This window comes from Propithecus coquereli, unplaced genomic scaffold (assembly GCF_000956105.1).
Source record: "Propithecus coquereli isolate 6110/MARCELLA unplaced genomic scaffold, Pcoq_1.0 Scaffold76, whole genome shotgun sequence".
Taxonomy (NCBI): Eukaryota; Metazoa; Chordata; class Mammalia; order Primates; family Indriidae; genus Propithecus; species Propithecus coquereli.
This window is the reverse complement of record NW_012153729.1, coordinates 7,431,701-7,456,648: the sequence shown is the minus strand read 5'-3', so window position 1 is coordinate 7,456,648 and position 24,948 is coordinate 7,431,701. Positions and strand designations below refer to the sequence as shown.

At 55.8% G+C, this 24,948-nt stretch overlaps 1 protein-coding gene across 3 annotated transcripts in view; it reads right to left on the bottom strand.

The window, feature by feature from the left end:
- LLGL2 (lethal giant larvae homolog 2 (Drosophila)) overlaps nt 1-14,384 on the bottom strand; it is a 25,732-nt gene extending 11,348 nt beyond the window's left edge. For all 3 annotated transcript variants that reach the window (XR_001138229.1, XM_012662320.1, XM_012662321.1), the window contains exons 1-5: nt 14,272-14,384; nt 4,909-5,006; nt 3,195-3,276; nt 2,762-2,877; nt 2,189-2,347 (exon numbers count right to left, since the gene is read on the bottom strand). Coding sequence is in view for 2 of the 3 variants with exons in the window: in XM_012662320.1 (XP_012517774.1) it covers nt 2,189-2,347; nt 2,762-2,877; nt 3,195-3,276; nt 4,909-5,006; nt 14,272-14,346 (530 nt within the window). In the remaining variant the exon portion in view is untranslated. The remainder of the gene's footprint in view (nt 1-2,188; nt 2,348-2,761; nt 2,878-3,194; nt 3,277-4,908; nt 5,007-14,271) is intronic.
- Between the last annotated feature and the right edge of the window lie 10,564 nt (nt 14,385-24,948).

Below are 24,948 nucleotides of genomic sequence, written 5' to 3'. Positions count from 1 at the left end.
GGGAGGCTGAGGCAGGAGGATCGCTTGAGCTCAGGGGTTTGAGGTTGCAGTGAGCTAGGCTGATGCCACTGCACTCTGGCCTAGGCAACGGAGCGAGACTCTTGTCTCCCAAAAAAAAAAAAAAACCCCAAAACCCTCTATTAGTTGGCCTGGCCCTTGAGCCTTGACCCCTCCTCCTGCTCTGGGCCTAGAATGCTGATGTGAAATCTGGAGGTGCCGCAGCCAACACAAAATCAGGAGGCAGCAGACACAGAGGCAACAGCCAACACCAAGGATGCCAAGTAGGGAGTGGAAATGGTCCAGACCCCAAGGGCATCTCTGTGCCCAAACCAAATCTATGCAGGCCTCACATCCTACCAGCGTTGGCCTCCTGAGGATTAGAATTGGGAGCTGAGGTCAAAGGGGAACCTTATTTGTAAAGTTTAAACTTTTGAAGAGGATTCCAAAATGAGGTATTCCTTGTATAGTTAGGAAATAAATCTCTCTTAAATTGAAAGCAAATAATGCAAGAACTACGCCATGTTGGAAAACGCACAGAGACATCAGGAAGAAGATCGAAGGGAAGTTGTAGAGCAGGAGCCAGGCCACCGCCCGGCGCCTGTGACTGCCCTCCAGTCTGCTCCCTTGCAGGTGTGTGTGCACACTTGCCTTTGTTCATTCACTTAAAAACTGGAATTATACTGTATACACCATTTTGCAACTTACTTTTTTTCCCACCTAAATAGACCACAGACTTTTCCTCCTTAGACGGTTTCCAACTCTTTGTCATTAACGAACAGCCCTATATTCTCACGCCTGTATCTTTAGCATGGAGAACTTCTCAGCGTCGTGAGATTAAAGGGTTGGACATTTGAAAAAACTAAGGTAAGTGGCTGGGTGCGGTGGCTCACATCTGTAATCCTAGCACTTTTGGGAGGCCAAGGCGGGAGGATTATTTGAGGCCAGGAGTTTGAGACCAGCCTGGGCAATAGCAAGACCACACCTCTATAAAAATTAATTAAAAAATTAGCCAGGCATGGTGATGCAAGCCTATAGTCCCAGCTGTCTAGGAGGCTGAGGCAGGAGGATCACTTGAGCCCAGGACTTTGAGGTTGCAGTGAGCTATGATCACACCACTGCACCACTGAACTCCAGCCTAGATGACAGAACAAGACCTTGTCTAATAAAAAAAAAAATCTTATCTAAATGTTGTCAAAGCAAAAGTCAGACAAGGATTTAGATTGGCAGGAGGAGCTCTGAGGCCCCTCCCCAGCTAGACTCCCACCAGCTAACCATGTGAAGTTGGGTACTGGCATGGCCACCTGTTGAGAAACAGGTCCTCCTCCCGTCCTGCCCACAGCTGGGCCGCCAGTTGTCCTGCAGACCTTGGGCACGCTGCCCCAGCCCTACCCTGCCGAGCAGGAATCCTCCCAGCCAGTCGCGCCCGGCCTTGGCAGATGGGCCCTGCTTCCCCATCCCTCGGGGCTGAGAGCCCAGCCTGCCCGCTGTGCGAGTCTGTCCCAGGCCTGGTCCAGAGCCCTCCAGGGGCAGGATCCCAGCACCCCGGCCTCCTCCTGCCCCTCGGAACCATAGAACATTCCACCACGACCACCTCGGTCCCCACAAGCTCTTGCCAGATTCCCTCATCTCCTCCCCGTTTGTGGCCCTGTCCCCCTCCCTCTCCACTCCCAGACCCAGTCTGACCCCCTATCTACTGTAGATACCACCGTGGAGGAGCAAAGCTCCTGAAATGATCTCCACAAACCCACAGGCTCGCGGCTGTCAAGGCTTCTTAGCCGTGGAGCCTGCGCACAGGGGGGCTCTGAGCACAGCGCCCAGAACGTAAAGTGGCATCGGGAGCTGCCCCAGCTGACGCAGGGACGTCTGGGCCCAACTCCCCCGCTGCAGAGCCCCGGGGTTTTGAAACACATGGTTTCAGCGCAAAGGACACTAGACTAAGAGTTGGTGGAATCACCCAGTCACATAGGGCCTTTAAATGGGTGACAAGTTACCCCCGGGATGATGCTAACATGTTATAGGGTGATAGATTCTCAATCTGGGGGACAGGAGCTGTGAATCTCCCCTCCTGGCCCCATGGACTTCCCAGCAGAGAAATTATAAGTTCCTGAGAAATACTACTGGGGACCAAGAGAAGACACGCCCAGTGGAGGGGACGGGTTTCCAGCGGCTGCAGGGTCCCTGGGCTCACCGCTGCAGCACGGCGTCCGAGCTGATGGTCCGGTCCTCCAGTGCGCGGAAGGCTGGCAGCTGCACCGCAAACACGTTGCCGCTCTCGGTGCCCAGGTAGAGCAGCTCTCGGGAGGAATGCGGCAGGACCACAGTGATCTGTGTGGCACTGGGGGCAGCCCTACGGCGGGAACGGCTGCCTGTGAGCTGGCTGCTGCTGCCCAGGCTGGGGAGACCTGTGGAATCCCCCCCTGACTCCTGGCTGCCCTCACTGGCCCCAGGGAAGGCCTTGCCTAGGGAAAATGGCCTATAAAGTCCTTTAATGGGGTTAACGCCATCTCAGGCCAGGACAAACATTGGTTACTTTCTGCTAAGAAAGGAGACAGTTGGCAGAGAAGCTGGGCTAGGAGGCAGGAAGAATACGTGGGACCCCCCAGGATGACAGGGGAGCAAGGAAGGAGGAGGGAGGCCGCAGCCCCGCCCCCTCCACCCAGAGACCAGAGCTTGCAGAGGCACCGGCTCTCCTCAAAGGGTGAGCTCACCTGGGGTTGGGGGCAAGGGTCAGGCTGGGAGAGGAAGGGGACAAAGTCCTCACCCTGGGGGACCACGCAGCGTGAAGCTCTCATCTTCCTGCAGCTCTGACACCCCACCCTTGACCTTCAGGCTCCACAGGTGCAGGCTGTTGTCGTCCAGCAGGGTGACCAGCTGGCACTGGGGAGGGACAGGGCACAGGGGCATGCTGTTTCATTAACCAGGGAGCGCCAGCATTCATGAGGCCTTTATGCCGGGGAGGCCCAGCCGGGTCGATTCAAACAGCTCAGGACCAAAAGACCCCTGGCTGCTCTCGGGGTGGCCCACGAGCCGCCAGCTGGGCAAAGGAAGGTAGTCCCAGGCATTCCATTAACGCCAAACCCAGGGCTCCCAAATGCCAGCCTCTCCATAGCACCCCTGCTGGAGGAAGTGAGGTTAAGAGGGCACGGAGGCGGTTCCCTGTCCCTCCTGACGTCCTCCCCAGCCCAGCCCCTCACCTGGCCAGGCAGGAAGTGGATCTGCATCACTGTGTTGTTCTCCTGGTGTAGTCCCATGAACTCCACCCCCGGGGCTCCGTAGCTGGGAGCAGGCTCAGGAAAAGCTCTGGAGGCTGGACACCCCCCCTCCCCTACCCTGAGTGCCAGGCCCTCTGGGCCCATGTGACAAGAAACACAAGCACAGAGGAGGGCTGCCCTTCCCCGAGAGCAGGACCCATGTCCAGTGACCTGACCCCCAGGGCAATCTTCCCAGCCAGGCAGGTGGGGGCAACTCCTTAAAAGGTGAAGCTGTATCTTGGCAACCGTTAGGCTGCCTCAGCCCCATCCCCAGCCTGAGCTGCCACAGACCCATCGGCTGTCGCTTGGTGGCACCTTTGAGAAAACACAGGGCACCCCTGTGGGCCCACCCCCAGCAGCCTTGGCACCAGGGATCGGTAACCAGGATCTGGCCGTGACCTGGCAATGATTAACCAGCTTAGGGCAGGCTGGGCCGGCAGCACGGCCCCTGCCCTCCTGCACACCCCCAGCCCGTCGTGGCAGAGAGGAACAGGGAGGGGTGAGGGCTTTGCTGGAGAAGTGCCAGCCGAGCTATCTCAGGTGGTCCCCCATCTCCCAACTCCCCAGCCCCCTGCCCTTGGGGAGGGTGTCCAAGACTTGCAGCGCTGCAGGGTGGCCTCTGAAACCACCCAGAGCCCGAGCCAGGCCAGACCCGATGCTTCGGATAAAGGACGACCCAACTGGACAATGTCCAGCCTCAGGCCAGGGAAGGAGTGTCCCTGCCAAGCAGCGGCTCTGCTCTCCGCTGGGTCTGGTGGGATCTGGAGAGCCGCTGCCCGAGAGCTGCTCTCCCGCCCAAGGCCACCCCTGGGGACAGAGCCCTGGGGCCAGTCTACTTCAGACTCTTATCGAGTAAAAAGATTAAAAATAAAATGTCCTTGGCCTGTCACCTGCCTCCACTCACTGTATTCGGGGTTGACTCCCAAGAGGATGTGTGGAACATCCCCGGGGACAAGAGGGGTCACCTTTAGCTAAAGGAGGCAGGGGACAGAAAGGGGGATATGCCCCATCTGCTTTTGGGGAGATTCCCCCAACAGCAGCCCGGGAAGGGGGGCAAGAGAGCATGCTCTAGTCTCCCGCCCGCTGCCGGCCGCTCCGCGAGCACTGGCTGAGACACAGGCCGCACGTCCTCCTCTCTGGGAGCCCCAGCCCCCAGAGTGGCCCCTGCCAAACAGGTCTGAGACGCCACAGTGCGGAAGGAAAAGACACAGGGGACAAGTCTCTCTCTGAGGGCACATTATCCTGCCAGCAGGGTCCCCCCCACTGCCCCACCCCTGCCTTGTACGGATTTGTGAGATCTCCAACAATAGGTGAGAAAGGGAACCCCAAAGAGAGGAGATGGCTTGAATGTCCCTGCAAGGACACAGGAGACAAAATAAACCTGTACCTCCTTGGGCAGTTTCAACATCCCCCTCCTCCCCGCAAGGGCACCTAAGCAGCTGGCCAGGCTTGGTTCTGACCTCCCACCAACTATTCTATCCTGCCCCTCTCCAGAAGAAAATCAGTTTCAAAGCTGGAAATCAGGAAAGTCCTGCTCTTATCCCAACAGCCCATGGGCAAGGAGGAAAAAGATGTGCTTTGGGATTTGGGATGAACATCACTGTCCCAAGGCCCCCGTGCCCCCTCCAGGGCCCACCTGGAGGGAATGGAAGGATACAGCTTGACGGCTCCGGAGCGGGTGCCGATGGCCAGGATGCGCAGGCAGGCGCTGTAGCCGAGGGCGCTGGGCTGGTGCGGGAAGCCGTGCTCCACGGTCTGCAACGACAGGCACACGGCACCGGCCTGAGGATGTGTCCCCTCCACCCTGCCATGGCTGGCAGCACAGAGCCACCCCGGCAGGCAGCAGGGATTCGGTCCCTTTCAGGCTTCTCCCAGACACCCCCAATGTTGGAGCCAAACCCAGACCTGTCTGGGCCCCACCCTCAGTCCATTCCTGTCCTTGGCCGAGTGGCCATCGCTGACAGCTCGTTCTACCTGGCGCCACGTCAGACACTTGGTGCTCTCCAGGAACTCTGCCTCGGTGCCTCCGACACCCGTGCCCTAGGTGACTGACCCAGCCCTCCTGCAGCTGGGTGTGGGTCAGGGAGATGTGGGTGGGGGGTTGGCACAGTGGAAACACCGGCTCTGGGCGTCCCAGGTCCCTTCAGCCCCCAGTCAGCTGTCTCACATGCCCTTGTCATCACCAAGTTCTCCTCAACCATCTTCCCAGGGAGGAAGTTTCTGGAATGTTACTACAGGTACATGCTTTTGTCCATTGCTTATTACCGAAGTAATACACACACACTGTAGAAAACTTGGAATGTATAAAGGAGTTTCAAAAAGAAAAAAATTACCCAGACTCCCATGACCAGAAGCAACCCTTGCTAACATCACGGTGTAAGTCCGGTGAGCCTTTTCTGTGCTTGTAAACGTCTGCACGTCTGTCTGTATTTAAAATCGTGCCTTGTTCCTGTACAGGTAACGCTCTGTAGCCTGTTCTTCCACTTAAAGCCAGCCAAGGTTGTTAAAAGCTCTAAAACAACGTTGTTGTTTTTTTTTTCAGACAGAGTCTCACTCTGTTGCCCGGGCTAGAATGCCGTGGCGTCAGCCCAGCTCACGGCAACCTCAAACTCCTGGGCTCAAGCGATCCTCCCGCCTCGGTCTCCCGAGTAGCTGGGACTACAGGCACGCGCCACCATGCCCGACTAAATAAAAGCTCTAAAACAACTTCTAAACAGCTGAAGAATATTCCCTAAGGGGCAATTCCCTAACTCACCAGGCCTCCTGTTGAACATTTACTTACTTTCTAAAGATTTCACAATCGCTAATTGTATTGAGGACCACTCTTTGACCCCTGTCTCTGCCTGGGGCTCCCGAGTATTCCCCTGAGGCAGCAGGCCCAGGGATGGAACCGCAGGTTGGAAAGGTAGAAACGTAAACACTACAGATTTCAAACGACAAACCATCTGGTTCTGTTTCTTAATCAGCTACCCCCACCTCCCACCCCAGGGGATACCGACCCTGCAGAGCTGGGTGAGAACCCGGGAGGGCGATGCCAATTAGCTGCTTTCAAGACTTTTCTAACCATAGAGACGCTGCCGTGTAGAAACAGCTGACATCGGTGAGGGACCCTCATTAGGCCTGGGGCTCACCTTCCATTTCGAAGCCCTGTCAGGCCTCAAAGCAGCAGAGATAAGTGACAGCTGGTGACAGCTGGCATGATAGCTTAGCAAACTCAATGGCTGCCCGCCTCCCCACCAGTCCCGTCCTTTTGGGGTCGGGCCGGGGAGGAAAGCGCCAACGAGTGCCTATTTTGGGGATGCCCAGGGCTGAATGGCGGGGGCAGGGGGCTCAAGCCTGGCTCTTTGCCGGGAACACGGCCTGCCCTGCAAATGGCCACACCTGATGGGACAGCCAGGAAGGCAGAAGGGACCCAGCAGGGGCTGCCAGGCCAGCCCAGGTCTCTGCTCAGCTATGTGAAAAATGCAGAGCCTGGAAGAGCCGGGGTAGAGAGCTGAGTGTCTGGAATGTAAACATTTCCCAGGAAAGGAGCAGGGGAGGGATAGGGATAGGATCCCCCAGGGGCCCCCGCTGTGTCGTGGGGGCCTCAGGAAGTCAGCGGCCAGAGCCTGAGAGAGGGTTCCTGAGACAGCAGCGTTTCCCATCGCCACCGTCGGCAGCTCAGGGCAAAGCCTCTGGAGTTCCGAGGACTCTCGCGGAAATGCGGCCGGTAGAGCCACGAGCCGCATGTGGCTTGAGCACTTGCGGCATGGCCAGCGCCACCAAGGAGCTGAATTTTAAATTTCATTTAATTTCAATGAACTTAAAGAAAAGATGTTCGATTCAGTTATTGGAAAACTTTCAAGTATGTTTGGATCAACTTGGGCTCCCAAAAAACAAGGGCTGGACTCAGGCAGACCAAGCTTCAAATCTCCTTTTTCAGCTGCAAATCTTCCAACCCCACAGATCAAGTATTTTCAAAGATTTAATTAACGTCTGAATTGAGACATGTGGTGGGTGTAAAATATACCCGATTTCAAAGACTCAGTACCCCAAGAAACAAACTGTAAAAAATCTCATTAGTAATTTATATTATCTATGTGTCAAAACAATAATTATTTTGGATATATTAAAGAGAATATGTTCCTAAAATTAATTTTCCCTCATTTAAAGAATTTTATAAGGTAGCTTCTAGAAAATTTAAAATTGCACATGTGGCCCCTATGATATCCCTATCGGCCTGGGAAGCTCCCCTGCGGGTCCGGAGCTTCTCTCTGACCCAGAGGAAGACAGACAGGTCGGTCCCATCCCTCAATCACTCACATTCATCCCTCATGTCCTTCAGGGTCTTGGGGACACTGTGGCCACCCCTCCCTCCCATCCCCACCTTTTTCAAAGGCCAGTTTAGAAAGGGACTAAGCTTCTAATCCCCTTCTGCCGCTGACAAGGTGTCTGGTCTTGGGGTCTTGGGCTCTGCCTCTCTGAGCCTCATTTTCACCTGACACACGGGATGGTACCACTGACTTCGTGAGCAGGGCTGTCCTGGGATCCAACACCACACATCCAGGTGGCCACCTGGCATATGGGGAAGGCTCAGCCGCCCTGCAGCACACACTGGCCTTGCCCCACAAGGCCCCGCTTTCCCGGTATCCCACGGGCATCTCCTCCAGGTGGACAGCTCTGGAGAACCAAGTCCCTCGAGGACGAAATTAGCGCAGTGTCTTTCACAATGACTCTGCCTGGACAGGGCCCAAGAGAGTGGGTTCAAATGTAAATGGTGTGATTCCCGGGCATTCCCCAGGCTGAACATGCGAAACCCACAAGGCCCCGAGCAGGGTGATTCCATGAGGACAGGGACCAGGGCTGGGCAGGGCGGTGTGGGGTCCCCAGGCCAGTTATGAGAGGCCTGAGGGGTCTTGCTGGGAACAGGGAAGGGAGGGATTTGGACTTTGGGGGAGGATAGGAGCAGCTGCTCGAAGGGACAGGGAGAGCTGGAAACCCAGGGCCCGGGATGGATCCTGGGAGACCCGGGCAGGGAAAGAGTGAAGGCTCCGCGAGGCACCTCTGCCTGTGCCCAGCTGCCCCCACTACAGTGCCCTTCCCACACCCTTGTCCTTCCGCCAACTCCTAGCAGCCTTTTAAGACTTGGTTGCCCCACTTGTGTGCAAGGTCCACAGGGATGGCAACACCCCCACCTTGTTTAGGGTTAGGAATGGTTCCAGGTCCTGGAAGAGAGAGCGTATATGGCCTCCCTTAAAGGAGGCACCCACCTGGGCACAGGATGGTGGGCTCAGCCCCAGGGCTGCCTTACTGCAAAGGCTCACAGCAACCTGCAATCATCCCTCCACTCAGGACAGAGGGTGGGGCAGGGTCCTGGCCTGGGGCAGCAGGTACAGTAGCTTGGTGGGCAAGGAATTCGAAGACCAGCCCTCCTAGCCATTCTGAGACCCAGCTGTTTCCAGCTGGGGTACAAGCAAGGAGGTTGACCAAGGCCTAGCAGCCACTGAGACCTCCTAAGCTCAACACCCAGCCCACCTGGCCACACCCCCATCTTGCTACCTGGCCCAGGTGACCTCTGCCAAGGGAGGAAAGAACAATGAACTCTTTTGACAGAGCTGGGAAAGGAAAGCAAAGATTGGTAGGAGCCGCCAAACTGCAACATTAGCCTGGAGAGGTAGAGAAAGCCCATCTGTCTCACTCTGGCTCCAGGACGCCTCTCCAGGTCCCGGAATGGATGAGAGTAGCAAAGGTTGCATGTCAGAGACGGTGGGGGCCCTTCAGCCTGCTCTCAGCCAGGGAGGACCCCATCCCAGAGCAACGACCTGACCTGCGGTACTTGTCAAGGGGTAGGGAGGAGGGAATGGCAGGGACCACAACCCCTGGAGGCCGCCCAGGGCCACAGGGGGCACGCCCGCTGGGCGGCTCTGCCCGATACTGGGTGTGGCCAGCTCAGATTCCTGGCGGTGGCAGCAACCTGGCCCTCCCTGTGTGGCTGTCACCCGACACTGGGGCCCAGCCGTGCAAAAGCCAAGACAAAACAACCTGGCCCTTGGCAGGGGCAGCCAGTCGGAGCACACAGGGCCTGGGGGTGGGGAGGGTGGGCACGGGCAGGAGGGGCCCTGGCAGGCCTATTCACCTTATGGGCGTGGCTGCTTGGAACGTGCTTGGGTTTCACCAGGGCGGTGAGCAGGCTGCCCACAGCCGGCAGGGAAGGGGTTTTAGAAGGTTACGTTCTCCTCCTGAGTCACTTCTTCCCTACCGAGGTCCCATGGTCTCCTCACTTGGTCCTTGGTGGCCTTGTCCTCTCACTGCCAGCTGACTTGTCTCCCCAAGTCCTCCCCAGCAGGCTTGAGGAGCCACCACACATAACAGCTACTTCGCAGGTGAAGATATCGAGGCTCAGAGAGGTGAAGCCACCACCCTAGGACCACACAGCCAGTTGGCAGATGGAACTGGGATGTCCTCGTCCCCAGCCAGTGCCCTCTAGGATACGCTAAGGCTGTGCAAGGCCCTGAGGCCTCAGTTTCCTCCCCTGCAGAATGGGAACACTCACTGAGCCCTTGTGAGGATGGGGTGATGACAAGGCAGGCCCTGGTTTGGTGCTGGCCTGGGCCCGGCACCATTTGAAGTAATTAAACTCCCTTAGCACGTCAGCCTGGACGGAGGGGCTGCTATGATGTTGGGGCTCAGGACACACCATCCCAAAATATGACTATAGGGGACCACAATATGCCACCCCAAAATATACTTCTTTGGCATATTTTGAGCCGGTTGTTCTGAGAAAGTGCAGACACAGGAGTAACTCTGAAAAGCTACCCTTTCTGTAAAATAAGTTTACATCTATAAAGGAAATCTACTTTAGTAAAACACAGGTTGAGTATCCCTCATCCAATGTGCTTGGGACCAGGGGTGTTTTGGATTTCAGAATTTACTGCATTTTGGAATATTCGCAATATACGTACAGGTGAGCATCTTAAATCCAAAATGCTCCAATGAGGATTTCCTTTGAGCATCATGTCGGTGCTCAAAAAGTGCTGGGTTTTGGAGCATTTCAGATGTCAGACTTAGGAAAAGAGCTGCTCCCAGCCAACTTTTATTATCTGAGAGACAGGTAGTGTCTGCATAACAAGACAACCTGTATTCAGCACACACTTCCTCCTCTCGCCCTCGCATAACCCAGTCGCTGTCCCCCCAGGCCCTATTCTCATCTGTAGCTCAGGACACTACACAGTAGCCCCAAGACCTCCAGTAGATGCCTGAAACTGTGGATCAGAAGGGACCCTACACAGACTATGGTTTTTCCTATACGCACCTACCTACCATAAAGTTTAATGCATAAATTAGGCACAGCATGAGTCTGGCAGTAATAAAATGGAACAATTATACTCTAATAAAAATTATGTGAATGTGGTCACTCTCTCAAAATACCTTGTTGTACAGGTTGAGCATCCCTAATCTGAAAATCCAAAACCTGAACTGCTCAAATCTGAAGGTTCTTGAGCACAGACATGACACTCAAGGAAACAAACGCTCAGTGGTGCATTTTGGATTAAAGATGGTGAACCACCCGGTAAGTATAACGCACGTCGTCCAAATTAAAAAAAAAAAAAATCTGAAATCTGAAACACTTCTGGTCCCAAGCACTTCAGAGAAGGCATGTTCAACCTGTACTGGACTCACCTACTTTCGGATCTTGGGTAACTGAACCCGCGAAAAGTGAAACTGGGGTAAGGGGGGGGCTGCTGTATAAGCTTCGATCATCTGACCCTTTGAGTCTCATATTTTGTGGAACTCCTGTGCGTTCGTATGTAATTAAATATGGTTTTTCTCCTGCTAACCTGTCTTATGTCAATTTAATTCATAGTCTGGCCAAGGAACCTAAAAGGCTGGAGGGAGGCCAATTTTTGCTCCCTTACAAAGCCCATTTTACAGATGAGGAGACTGAGGAACAGAGAGGCTGTGGTAATGTGTCCACGTCACACAGTGAGGAGGCAGCAGAGCCAGCACCGAGACCCAGGCGTTCCAGCTCCAGAACCCCCGTCCCTGACCACTGCACCGCCAGGCCCCTCGGAGGCCTGGCACACAGCCCTCGGAGAACTGGAGCTGCCTCTCAGCCAGCCCCCGGCAGAGAGTCAGAGAATCTGTTCACAGTCACAGAACCCTTCCTGGTTCCAAAGCCAAGGACACTGGACATGAGACTCGCAGGGCCCCTGGGGCGTTGTCCCTGCTCCCTTTGAAGAATCTCCTTCGTGTGGGTGTAAAGGAGTTTGGCCGGAAGGGGCTGGAGAGAAAGGCCCAGAACTGGTTTAGAAGGCAGTGCCTGTGACGGCGCCACTGTCCCAGCACAGTGCCCGCAGACTGGCCTTCGAGGACGACTGGAAGAGGTGACCAGAGTCATCAGTGTGAACACTCTCCAGGGGGTTGATCCTCACCTAAACCAGCAGCCCACACGCCACTCACTTAGTCCTCACACCAACTCTATGGGGTAGCGTTGATTTTCATCTCCATTTTAGGGACAAGCGACCTGCCCGAGGTCAGGCGGCAGTGGTCAGGCACTGGCTCAGCACTGCCGACCCCGGGCAAATCGCCTCTCCACAAGCAGGGATGTTGTTGCTGTTCTGTCCAAACCCAAACAATCACAATGTATCACTCGCCCCTCCTGGCCTGGGCTCTCCCTCCTGGTGCCTGGCAGGACAGAGACCCCACTGGTCATCCTGGACACTCGCCTCCCTCCCCTGTCCTGCTCTCTTTCCTGCAGCGCCGAATCTCTCGCCAGGTCTCAGCGCCAAGGTTGAGAAACCCTGCTGGGTTCACGCCCTGACCCATCCCCACTGGCTGGGCTCTGGCTCCTTTACTCTGGGCTCCAGCTGCAGTGTCCCCTGCAGTGTCCCCTGACCAGTGACCCCTGACTGCTCTGAGCTTACCTGCTTTGTTCAGTAAGTAAAAACATCCCAGCTTTATCTTCCCTAAATTGTAAAGGGGACTACTCGTCTCCTGCCCACAGCCCGGCAGGGCCACCCCCCACTTCAGGTCCACAGCCCCAGGTCCCAACCCTCCAAGATCTGGCCTCATCCTCCAACCCCACCCCTCCAGTTCCACTCTACTCCCAGAGCCTGGATGAAACTATTTGTGGCTCCCTAATCCCCTCCCGCCACTGTCCCCTTCCATCTCTCTACTCCCAAGACTTGGAATTTCAGTCCACCAGCCCCAGCCCCACCACACTGTAAAAGTGGAGGGCAAGGCCTTATCAGCTGAGATTCTCCCAGCCCCAAGCCTGAGGCTATGTATACAGTAGGTGCTCCAAGCACGTTTCTTGCATATGAATGGAAGGAGGAAGGCAGAGCAGAGGGAGGAATTCCAGGAGCTTCCCCCTCACACTCCCAGGCCTGGGAGTGAGGCAGCCAAATTTGGGGACCACCACTAGGGGGCAGGGAATGGAGAGAGAAGATACCTCTGCCCCAGCCCCACCCCGGCCTCACCCAGCTGCACAGACAGAACTCGGGTGGGGGTTCATCTTGTGCTGAGCCTGTCTGTCCGGTTTCTGCCACCTGCCACCTTTTGACAGTGAGAGATTAGAGGCAGTTGAGGATCACCCAGGCCTCCCAGTGGACCCTGAAGTTTTGAGACCCACACCCAGCACCCACGGGCTTCTCTGGAGCAAGGGTAGCAGGCCCAGGTGTCCCGAGATCCCCCATTCCCAACGCTGCACCCCCATTTCTCAAGGCCCAAAAGCAGGCCAGCAGGAGTGCTCACTTAGGAAAGCCCCAATTCTAGAGGCAAGAGCCCTCAGGGCACAGGTCCAGCAGTGACACCTTCTCCCACAGGTCAAATCCGGAGGAAAAGGGCAGGGTGTGTTGCGTACCCTCACCCACCTCTCCCAACACAGGGAGATCTGGAAGGTGCCCTGCACCCCCAAACAGCAGCTAACGTTCCCGGGCCATGGTGCCCAGCACTTAAGTTACCTAATTCCACATAGCCCCTAACAAGCCTCTGGCATGAGTCATGGGCAACATGGTCACCCGGCTTCTACGTGGCAAAGCTGGATTCGAACATGGGCCAGCTGACTTCTGCACTTCTCAAATCAATATCGAAAGACAACTAAAGAGAATTCCTCATTTTCTGCAAGGAGATACCCCTTTTCCAAACTGGTCTAACATCCACTGGTTTCTTTTGGGGGCAGGGAAGCCCAAACCAATGCCCCCAGTGTAAATCAGATTTCCACTTGAGGGATGCTGGACCCCCAGGGGAGGAGCATTCTGGGGTCCCCCTTCCTAGCAGAGATCAAAGCACAGGTGAGAAGGCTAATTACCCCTGAAAGCCTCCAGATTGCTAGGTGGCCAAGGAGCTAATGAGCCACGCTGAGCACCTGCTGTTTACAGGCCTGCACTGACCTTCTCTGGCCCTGTCCCCCCTCAGGAAGCCTGTGGAGCTTCTGGGCCTCAGGAGCAGGTTTGGGATTGGGCAAGGGCCAACTCCGCTCATTCTCCTGGGCGCCTCTTCCCACTCATCCAGGCCTGGAGCCTGCCAGAAGGAATCATGTGTTTGGCCCGCAGGGAAGCTGAGTTTTCCTTTGGGGGCAATTTGAGAAGGGAGGGACAGCCATGGCCTGGGATTCGGGGCCCCAAGGGACCTAGAACATTATTATACCTTGCAGAATTCAAGGTCCTTTCATCTTACACGGCCCTGAGCGTCCTTGACAACCCTGTCATGAGGCAGGCAGGGCAGCTCATTTTATCCCCATTCTCCAGGTGGGGGAACAGGCTTGATGAGGTGGAGTGACTTGCAGAGGTCACACGGCCAGTGAGAGACTTGGGACAAGGAGTCCCAGTTTGCGGGCATCCTACTACCTTTCCCAGAAAAGCCCTTTAACCGGACCCCACTTCCAAAGTCAGAGTCCCAGGAGGCATTTCAGGCAGTGCCAAGTAAGTACTGTGCCTTGACCCAGGTGAGGGCAACCTGCCACTCCCCAGCCCGGGCCTGTGCTGCCTGGCCCAGCCTGGCCCCAACTCCTGGGTCACCCCTCCTGTTGTCCCTTACTTACCTTGTTAAACTGGAACAGGTCCCGCTTGAGCCTCTCCCGCGCAGGGTCATGCCCTGGTCTCAGGAACCGCCTCATCTTGTTTCGTTTGCAGCCCCCACCGGGGACCTAGAGAAATGGGGGGGTGGGGGTTGAGCGCCAGGGCCTGCCTGGCAGCACCCAGTTATCAGTCAGGCTGAGCCCAGGCAGCCTGGGGCCTCTCTCCCCAAGCCCAGCCGGCGGCCACCCTGGGCCAGGCCAGTGTCACAGTGATCACCCCATACACCCTCAGCTTCCCCATACACAGGACAGACCTCCGCCTGAAGCTGGGGAGGAAGCCACTCAGCCGGGCTTTATAGGAACAAGGAGAGCCGGCAGGCCCCCAGGTTAATTAGCTTAATTGTTAACCCGTTTTGTGAAAAACCATAAAACTCCGGGTTAAACAGAAAGGGAAACTTCCTAAGCCTCTCTCTCCAAAGCCAGGAGGAAGGTGGAAATACAAACAAAGGCCAGATCAGAGCCCAGGTGAGGGCAGGAGCGAGGCCTGGGGCAATTCTAGGCCAGAACACAGGGCAGATTCTTCATTGTCACTTCAGAGCAGGCTGGCTGTCCAGGGACTCCGGGTGAGGCCTCTGTCCTAAGGCACTCGGGTGGGTGGGGCACAGGACCCTCAGCAAGGGGAACTGAGGGTCTCTGCAGCAGCCACAGCCCCAGGATTCCCGCTGAGCCCCACCCATCTCTGGCTGTCCCAGCCCCCATGGGCTCTGATGGGGACACTCAGAAAGGCTCCATTGCCCAGAGGCCCAAAGGGGGAATAAATGGGAGAAGAAATCTGCTCCCAACAAAGAAATCAGCTCAAGGCCCAACTCTCCGCCCCAGATGCATTCCCAGCCCAGGGGAAACTATTTCCGGGTTATCTTGGGGGACGGATCATCTGTGCTCCAGCCTCTGGCTTCCCGTAGCTCAGCCTCCTGCTGACCACAGGACCCCAAGGCCAATTCTTGGTGGCCTCAGGCCCACCCCAGAATGGCTGCATTCATTCCCAGCTAGACAGTAAAGGGAAGGAAGAGACAGGTCCCCACCCTGGAGGTGCTTACTCTGGGCAAGGGAGAGGGGACACCTGCCCGAAGTGGGGAGGGCAGGTGCTATGGAAGAGGGTGGCATCTCAGCTGAGATCAGAAGGATGCCCAGAAGGTTGTATCTTCTTAGGAAGTGGCAACAAGTAAGTGTCAAGCCAGGGCTTTGCATATGAAAGGCCCCTGTGAGGTCTGAAGTGCACCACAGAGTCAGGGAGGTCTTCTGGCAGAGTAACCAGGGCTCGCCATGGGGGAGGGCCCCCCGCCCCCACACCTCCCTCCCCTGCCGCGCTGCCTTCTTGTTGTAAAAGAGGCAGAGACACAGCCACCGAGAGCGAAAGGATCTCCAGGGTCTGTTATTTCCAAACCAAGCACCGGGAACCAGCCCCAAGCACTGTCACCTTCTGCAGAGACTGAAAGGGAAGGGGAGGGGTGGCTACAGCAGGTTTGTGCCTTCACATTTTGGGGGAGCCAGGCCAGAGGTGGGGTTCCCATTTCACTGGCAAGAGCAGGCAGCCGGGAAACTCCCACTGGCCACTTGATCCGAGGCCCCTAGCGGGTTCAGGGAACAGGCACAGACTGGGAAAGCCCCGGGGGCTTCTGGGATTGGAAGTGAAAACAGACTCTCAGCAACCTCCCTCCTCCTGGATCCAGCAGAGCAATCAGCCTGGAGGAGGCGGCAGCTCATAAATCAGCAGCCAGACTCCTGGGGGCTCACTCCCTCTCCCTGGATGAGGTCACCAGGTCAGAAGTCAGAGGAAGCTGGGAGTGACTCCCTGGAGGGGCACAGGGGCCTGTAGACTCCAGCGGGGCACAAGAGGGCACAGGCCATCCATGCCAAAGACCGCACACAGGCTCAAAAACACCGAGGCAGAGTTGGGGGTGGGAGCGGGTGCGGGTGAGGAGGAGGGAGAGAGCCCCACTTGCCGGCTGGTGAAGGACAGTCGGCACCAGCCACCCCCCCAGACACCTCTTGGCGCCCCTTTCTGTACTATTGTTACCAAGTAATCTGCTTGTTGCAGAAAAAGCAAACAAACAATACAGAGAAGAAAATCCTCCCTCAATCCCACCACCCAGATGGCTGCAGTCAGTGTTAGCGCATGTCCGGTCCTGACCACCTCCTTTCCTTCGCACTCTGCGGTGAGTTTACGGACATGGCACACTCCAACATCTCTCCCCGCAAGGAAGCCCCTCAAAGGAAGTGGAATATCCCCACTTGACAGGCGAGGAAAGGAAGACCACAGCAGCTAAGCAACTCATCCAAGACCACCAAGTAGGAAGTGGCAGAATTCGGAATTGACCCCAGGTCTGGCTAACTCCCAAATCTAAGGAGTTTGGGAGGCAGTGAAGGATGGATATTATAGGACAGAGCGTGCCTAATGGTACCCCTGCAGTTAAAAGGCAGGGACATGCGCAGACACACACTTCCCACATGCCACCAAGTGGTGTGGGGCCTGGGCTGCCCCTGCTTATGGGGAGCTGCTGAGGTCTGGCTGGGCGGCCTCAGTGGACCTGCTGCTCATTCCACAGGGGCTGGAACCCCATGGTGATGCAGCAGTGACCATGGAGGGGTGGGGCCAACAGGCCAGGGGTGCCCCCAGAGCAGGCTCCCCCAAGCTGTCCGTAAAGGGGGTGGCACTCCCTCCACACAGGCCCCTGGGAGGGGCAGGAGCAGCACTCAGCGCTCAGCACCCAACAGTGCTTGGCGGGAAGGAGGCACTTTCCCCGGGTGGGGAGACAGCAGTGACGGGGAGCGACAGACACTTCACAGGACGCAAATCAGAAAATGGGAAGATTTCTGACAAAGATCAGGGCTAGCGAGGACAGAAAGGACGACGCTAAGATCGTGTGACCAGGGTTCGGTGGCCGGAAGGCCTCAGTGGTGACCATTGCCTCGTTAGGGCCTGTGCATTCCCTGTTCCTTCTGTCTGGGCCACTTTTCCTCCAGATACCGCATGTCTCCCCTCCTGACCCCTGTCTGAGGCTGTGACCTCCCCAGACGCTCTCCCTCCTCCTCCCCTGCCTGGCTTTTCTCCTAGCGCTGGCCGCAGCTGGACATGCAGAATAGTTTACTTACTAATCTCGTTGACTACCCGTGTCCCCCCTCCATAGGACGCAGCTTTCTTTCTCTCATTCAGGGACTTTTGCCCTTTTATTCCCCGCGGCATCCCGAGCGCACATAGTGTTTGCGCATCATCTGCTGAATGAACGAACGGAGAGGGGGTCCTATCTCCACGCGAGACTGAATGATAGGAAGTGGTCAGCCGTGGTAAGATTCGGGGCTCAGTGTGTCAGACAGAAGGAACGACAGGTGTGAAGCCTCATCATGAAAGAAGCGTGTATGTTCCAGGGAGGTGGGGGCAAGTGGGGGGCCCAGTGCAGAGACCTGTGCAGATGACACGGGAGAGCGGACAAAGTGAGCCTTGTGGGCCACAGCAAAGAGCTTCAATTTGCCCCCCCGACAACCCTGAGTGGGGCCTGATGTGGTGTGCCCTCCCCTCCCCCCACGTGGGCCCCCTCTCCTTGACCCTGTGCTGCCATCTGCTCCACCCCCACCCAGGCCACATTCACTATGGCCTCTGCACTTCTGTCACCGCCATTCTCCGTATGAAATACCTTCTTACCCTGAAAGTAGCACATCAAAAGTCACCTTCCAAAACGCCTTTCCCGTCTGAACCCATCCTGACCATTTTTGCAATTCTCCCTCAACCCTGGACCGCATCGTACGCTGAAATGATCCCTGAAACCCCGGCGGATGGGATAGCTGTGTGTTTAGCTATTGGGGAAAATGAGAAGCAACCCAAGTGGCCAAAAACAGGGAATAGGAGAAGTGTGCTCAGCCTCGTGCCCAAGGCTTGCAGTCACTGAAAGGGCGAAAGAGTATTTCATGACATGGAAGCCTGCATAAATGCATCCAAGAGTCAGGCAGAATCTATTAAAAATATTTACATCTATAGACAACACACTGGAAGGGTGACAGGATTAGTGGTGATCCTTTTTTCTTCTTTTTGTTCACCTGCCTCCCAGGCAGGGCAGGTAAGAGGATCAGATGGGAGCAGGGAGGAAGCCCAGGTGGGGTTAGGTGGGAGGGTGGGCATCACTCAAACCTGAATCCTCCTGTGCTCGGGCAGTCAACCTGAATGGGAGAGGTACCCCCTGTAGACACCAAATAGGTACAAAGTCCCAGAAAACTAAATAGACAGGTGGCAGAACCAGGTATATGACCTTGGGCTCCAGGGTCCTGGGGCCCAGGGTTAAAGGGACTTTGCTATTTCTCAGGCTATGATGACCCAGTGGGGTTGTCCTGAGGCTTCGTTCAGTAGGAGGGCCCGTGAGAGCGTCTGGCAAACTCTCAGGTGCCCCACACTTTCGTGCCACTGCTCCTGAGAGGAACATGGAAGAAGAGACAAGTTTAGGAGTCCCACAGGCTGAGGAGCCCCCAAAGTCCCCAAGTGCAACACCAGGAAGGGTCTAGGGTTCCTGGGGACACCACCTGGCTAGAGCAGCACTCCTGAGATGGGGGCGTCCTAAGAAGGAACACTGTCTCCTCTCCACTGACTTCTATTTTTTTTTAATTTTTTTAAATTTCAGCATATTACGGGGGTACAAATGTTTATTGCCTTTGTCCCACCCAAGTCAGAGCTTCAGGCATGTCCATCCCCCAGACGGTGCGCACCGCACCCATTAGGTATGTATATACCCATCCCCTCTTCCCCCCACCCCGCCACCTGCCCGACACCTGATCAATGTTACTACTATATGTGCACTTAAGTGTTGATCAGTTAATACCAATTTGATGGTGATCCACTGACTTCTAAAGGTCACTCAACCTTAGTCTCCATTCCTGCTTTGTCCCTCTGTCCATGGCCAGACCAGCCTCTGAGCCACCCTGCCTGCTCTGTTTGCTCAGGGGCAGGCACCAGGGCTAAGGGCCGGCCCACGTGAGGCCTGCTGCCCCGTAGCCAATTCCACCCACTTTGCACCCGAGTCTGTGCTTTATGTGCGGAGCTAGCCTGAGAGCTCCCTGCAGGCAGCTGTCTGCCAATTTCCTTCCCTTCTCACTGTTCCGGTCACCTACCACTGCCGCCAACCAGCAAAACATCCCCCGGTCTAGGGCAGGTGTCCCTACACCCTGATGCCCGTCTAGAGAAAATAGGAGAACTCTCTGCTTGGTGACAGGCTAGAAAATTCATCCTGTCTTCCCTTCCCATCCTCCATCTGGGCCCCCTTCCATCTCAAGAGCTCCACAGAGAGACCAGTGCAGGCAGAGGGAATAACTGTGCAGGGGTGGGCTCGTCTCAGGCCCCCTGGTAGCGGCAGATCTGATTGTATCCCAGAGAGGAAGGAGGGCATCCCCAGCCAGGTGGCAACTCCAGTGACTACCCTAGACCTTCCTGGTGTTGCATCTGGGGACTTCGGGGGTTCCTCAGCCCCATGCCGGCACTGTTTGCGGTGCCTGGGCTAATCTGTTGCCATGAGACCAAGGCTTGGCCACGGTGAGCCAGCCCTTCTGACCTGGAGGTGTGGGAAGGGCCAGCCCCACCGCAGGTCCCTCAATAAGCAGAGGCAGTTCCATTGATCTGCTGGGTGAGGCCACACCCAGCAGGCGAGAGAGGGCCCTGGGGCCACACCCAGCCCCACCCGAGATCTCCGCTGCCTGCTCTCCAGGGGCTCTCCTGTCCCCTTTGCTTGTGCCCCACAGCCGGCTGCTGATGAAGAAGCTGCCCTTCCCCGACATCCTGTGTGAGGCCGGCGTGTGGCTGTGGCCTCCCGTCTGACAGATGTGAGTCCGCCCCTGCACCTCCTACCGACGGCAGGCAGGGCAGGGCTAGAAGCCACAGGGGCAGCTGCTGACCCCGCTGGCGCCTGGCAGTGCCAACTCAGATGCCTGTGGCCGCTTTGCTAGTGCCCCTGTCACCCTGGGAATCTAATCTCTCAGAGGCACCAGGTAGGCCCCTGGCCAGCAGCTTAGCAACCAAAGCTTGGCTGAACAGTAACTCCACGGAGTGGGACCGAGGAGAACACAAACCTAGGCAGGTGGGGCACCAGAGAAGTGTTGTCACTGCTGTCGTTACGTAATAAAACGGACTGAGCTAGCTATGGTTGGATGTTACTTTAAGCACTTTACATGCATCATCTCATTTATTTCTTATAATTATTTATGAAATGACCAATTCAGAGCAATATCAAGCCCAAACAGTTAATAAGAACCCACGTTCCAATTTGGACTCCAATCTATCTGACTCCAGAACCCTCTGTCAGTTCAGGCCTCCCTCCCGGGACAAAGAGGCTGGCTGACAGTAGGCTGGAGGGGCCCACTTGGGGTCAGCGTCCACCCCCCCACCCCCGCCCAACCACAACCCATCCATGAGGATGTGGTGCAAGGTGGGAATACACACATTCCCCCCCACGCACCCCATTCTAGGGGCCTCAGTCCCCTTCCACAATCCAACTCCAGACTCCAGCAAAGTGACGGATGGGATGTGCCCAAGTACAAGAAAAAGCTAAACAATCTAGGGACAGGACAGGCAACCTGCCTGGGGTGGAAGTGGCTCGGCCACCTGGCCCATCCATTGAGCCCCATTCCAGGGCTTCCTACCTGCCCCAAAACTTGAACAGCTATTCTAAGGAACTTCTAGAAGATGTCAGCTCCAGAAGGAAGGGAACAGGCCAGACTCCCCCATGGTTACACCCGGTGACACACTGGAGGCACTCAAATTTTATTTAAAGAACTCTCTCACCTCCTTTAAGTCTTTGCTCAAATGTCACCTCCCTGCAGAGGCCCACCCTGACCACTTTTAAAGTTGCAACCTGCCCCCCACCAAGGGGGTTCCCAGTCCCTGCTCTAGTTCTTACTCTAAGGCTTGTATCACCTTTTAACACATCATGTGTTACTTACCCTTACTTTCTGTCACTCAGGCTTCCCACCCTTTAGAAAGAAAGTGCCATGATGGCAGAGAACTTTGCTTTGTTTAAGGATTGCACCTAGTGTCTAGAACCATGCCGGGCACACAAGAGGCACCAATAAATATTTGTTGAATGAATGAATGAACTGTTAGGACTAACTAGGAATTAACTGGGCAAAATCTTCAACAATCACTGACCTCAAAGAACATTGAGGTGGGGCCCCACAGGGTGTTCAGGGAACCTCCCCACCCTGTTCTCAAGTCTCTGCCCAAGGCCAGGGCTATGTGGACATTGCCCAACCTGGCATCTTGCTGGGGATACCCCTGTGGGTCCTGCCTCAGACCAAGGCTCTGGGACACCCAGCTCCTTGACAAGAAATATTCCAGAATAATGTCATTAAATATTAGTACTATTTACTAGAGTCATACAGTCTTGTGCCCACATGTCCCTCTTGTCAAACCCTGGGAACACTGAGTCAGGTGTCTTGAGAGAAGGCTCCGGTCTCTGCCGAATTCCTGAAGGGTAGAGTCAAGTACAGAGCAGTTTCCCTGTCCCCACACCCAGAGGAGCCTCTCCTAGCTCAAGAATTCACTGTGGTTCCTGGGAAGGGGAAGAGTGGGGTGACTCTTCAAAGTACCAGTTTCCTCTGAGAGGCAGGGCTGGGGGGCAGCCTACCCCAAAGGGACCTGGACAAAGCCCATGGCCACAGGGCACAGCAAAGAAGGGTCTCCCTGGAATCCCTAGGCAGCCAGAGCTGGGGTGGACAAACAGTGCTGGTGACCCCACTGGGAAATAAATGCCTATCTCCTGCCCCCTACCCATTTCTCTCTGCAGACTGCTCCGGGCAGAGAAAAACGATGTTGCTTAGCAGACCTGGCGTGCCTCCACCCAGGAGGAGCCCTGAGAGCGATATGGCCTGAGTGAGATAAAAAGGCCTCTCAGAGCTGAGGACAAATGAGTCCAGGCAGCCAGTGTACTCAAAGCAGCCGACCCAGGAGAGAGCACATTGGCCTCTTGGGCTCCCAACCTGGCCTCCAACTCAGGTGTCTCAACAGCTGCTTTGACTCATCTGTAAAGACCAGGAACACTGAATAACCCCCCCGGAAACTAAACCTCCCCAGATGGCTCTTGGAGGCTCTTGCCGGGGAAGCACAACGGGTAGGCACAGGGTCACAGAGTCATGGCAGAGGCTCCATGCACCACTTTCTCTCTTGAAGGCAGGGTCCTGGGGCCAGGGAGTACTGGCAGGAGAGGTCACCCCCTCCCCAAGTGAGGTTGAAAGGGGGCACTATGGACTTCCAGAAAATCTCCTTAATGACAACAGAGCAGCCAGGAATGTGCTCCCCTCCCCCTGCCTCCCAACAGAATGAGGAGAGTGTATGCTGTAAGCACACCCCATGCAAAGCAGAAAGCAGAGCAGACTCTGCACTCTCTGCTGCCCCCACCCCAGGAAAGGACCCCAGCTGGGGTCTGGGGACCAGCCCTCACTTCTGGCTCTCCCAAGGCCCAAGGGAAGTACCAAGGGCCACTGGAACACAGTGGCAGTTTAGGAGATCTCCCAGACTCTACCTCTGTCCCTACTCTTGAGGAACGTCCTCACTGAAAAGCTTCTGACCTACAGAGACTTGAAGAGATTACAAAATCATGACCCCTCGGCCAATTTCCAGACAGAGAAGCCAAATTCCTTGAAACCAGCAGACACTTCTGAAAGGCCCAGGTGCGTCCACAAAGGTGTAGTGAGGAAGCTAAGGAGTTCACCCTCACTGGGTGCTGTGCTCATGATGTTTTCTCATCCTCTCAACATCTGTGACAACAAGGCTCGGCATGTGTAAGTGACCAAACTAAGGCCACACCGCAAAAACTCAGCAAGGCACAAGTCAAAACTGCCCCTAATGTCTGGAAAGGCACCAAAAATTTTAATAAACATCATGTTTGAGGAAAAAGACTGGCAAGATGCAGAATTTGTTCTCTCTTATTTTACACTTTCTAAAATGTTTCATTTTTCTCACCATGGGCTCCCACTGGCTTTTCTTTTCTTTTTGAGACAGCCTCTCGCTCTGTTGCTCAGGCTAGAGTGCAGTGGTGTCATCATAGCTTATTGCAGCCTCAAACTCCTGGGCTCAAGTGATCCTCCTGCTTCAGCCTCCCGAGTAGCTGGGACTACAGGTGTACTTCACCACAGCCAGCTGATGTTTTCTATTTTTTGTAGAGATAGGATCTCACTATGGTGCCCAGGCTGGTCTCAAACTCCTGACTTCAAGTGATCCTCCGACCTCAGCCTCCTAAAGTGCTAGGATTACAGGCGTGAGCCACTGCACCCTTCCTCCTATTACCTTTTCTAGTTTTTAAATGAACAAAGGTCACCTGGAATTATGGGTCTTTTTTTTTCTCTTTTAGTGCTGTTGTGTTACTATTCTTTTAATATCATTAAAATTATATTAATCTGCCACCAAAGGGTATACTCAATTGCCTCAAGGAAGAGTAGGGATATAGAGTGATCCCAGACTCTGGAATCCCTTTTCCGGGGGGCCCCCACAGAGAATTGCCCAGGCTAACTTCAGAGAGGCTTGTGCAAGCTCTGGTCAGAGCCCCAGGAGCTGGGTTTGAGTCCTGACTGTCATGAGCGAGCACTGTGTGCAGATCCCTTATGGAAACTAATCCCCAATTCCCTGCCCATAAAATAAAGAAGGTGAACCACCTCTCCCATAATCCTTCCCCTGCCTCTGCTCACACAGACCCAGACTGTCTTCCTCAAAAGCCACTTCTGGTCTTGGCTTCCCCTGGACTGGACCACAGGTTCTCTCCCTGCCCTCCTCCTGGCTCAGGTCTCTGCAGCCTGACAGCACCTTGAGTTACAAACTCCTGCAGAGGGTCCCCTGGAGCCCGAGTTAAGGCGGCCTCCATTGGCATATGAATTCCCATGGGAAGAGTCTAAGCCCCGCCCTCCTCACCCAAAGCTCACCTGTCTCAGGTGAAAGCCTCAAAGGGCCACACCGCAGCTACCCTGGTTACAGTCAGTTCTCCCCATAGCCAAGGCCCAATGTGTCCACCAACTGTCCAGCCAGAGCAAACCAAGACACGCTTTCTTCGGCAAGACTGAATCTTCCACTTCTCGCCAAGTCCCAAAGCGCGAACCCCACCCGTCAGCGTGGAAAATAGACTGGGTCTCAGCACCGTCGCCTAAAGGTGTCCAAAGCTGACCCGGACCTAAGTCCCTCCCGCGGGCTTCCTGCGTCCGGGGATTAGGAGGCACAAAGGGCCGGCAGGGAGAGGGCGCAGATGGCAGGCACAGGGGCTAAGCCGCCGGCGTAACGCGCTCCGGCCGCCGCTCGCGGAGAGGGGGTCGGGGAGACGCGAGTCGCCGGACTCCTCGGCCAGGAGCCTTGCACGTGGGCCCCAAGACTCCAATCTGCGCCCGCGGTGCCCCCGCACCCAGCCGGGCCAGGCACCTGTTCCCCTGTTCCCAAAAGCCAACACTATTGTGCAAACCCAAAACCCAAGTTCGATAATCGCGGGCGGGTCAGGCCGAGAGAAGTTCCCAGCGGCACTTTCTACAGGTGTCTTTCTCTCGGAGGTGCCAAGCGACGGGGACAAGAAGGGCAAGGCGGGCGGACCTGGGCGCAGCGCTCCCCGCCCGGGCCAGGAAGCCCAGGGGTCTCTGCCTTCCCCTGCCTCCCCGCCCCGAGTGGCGGGCGCCCCAAGGGGGCGGGCCCGGCGA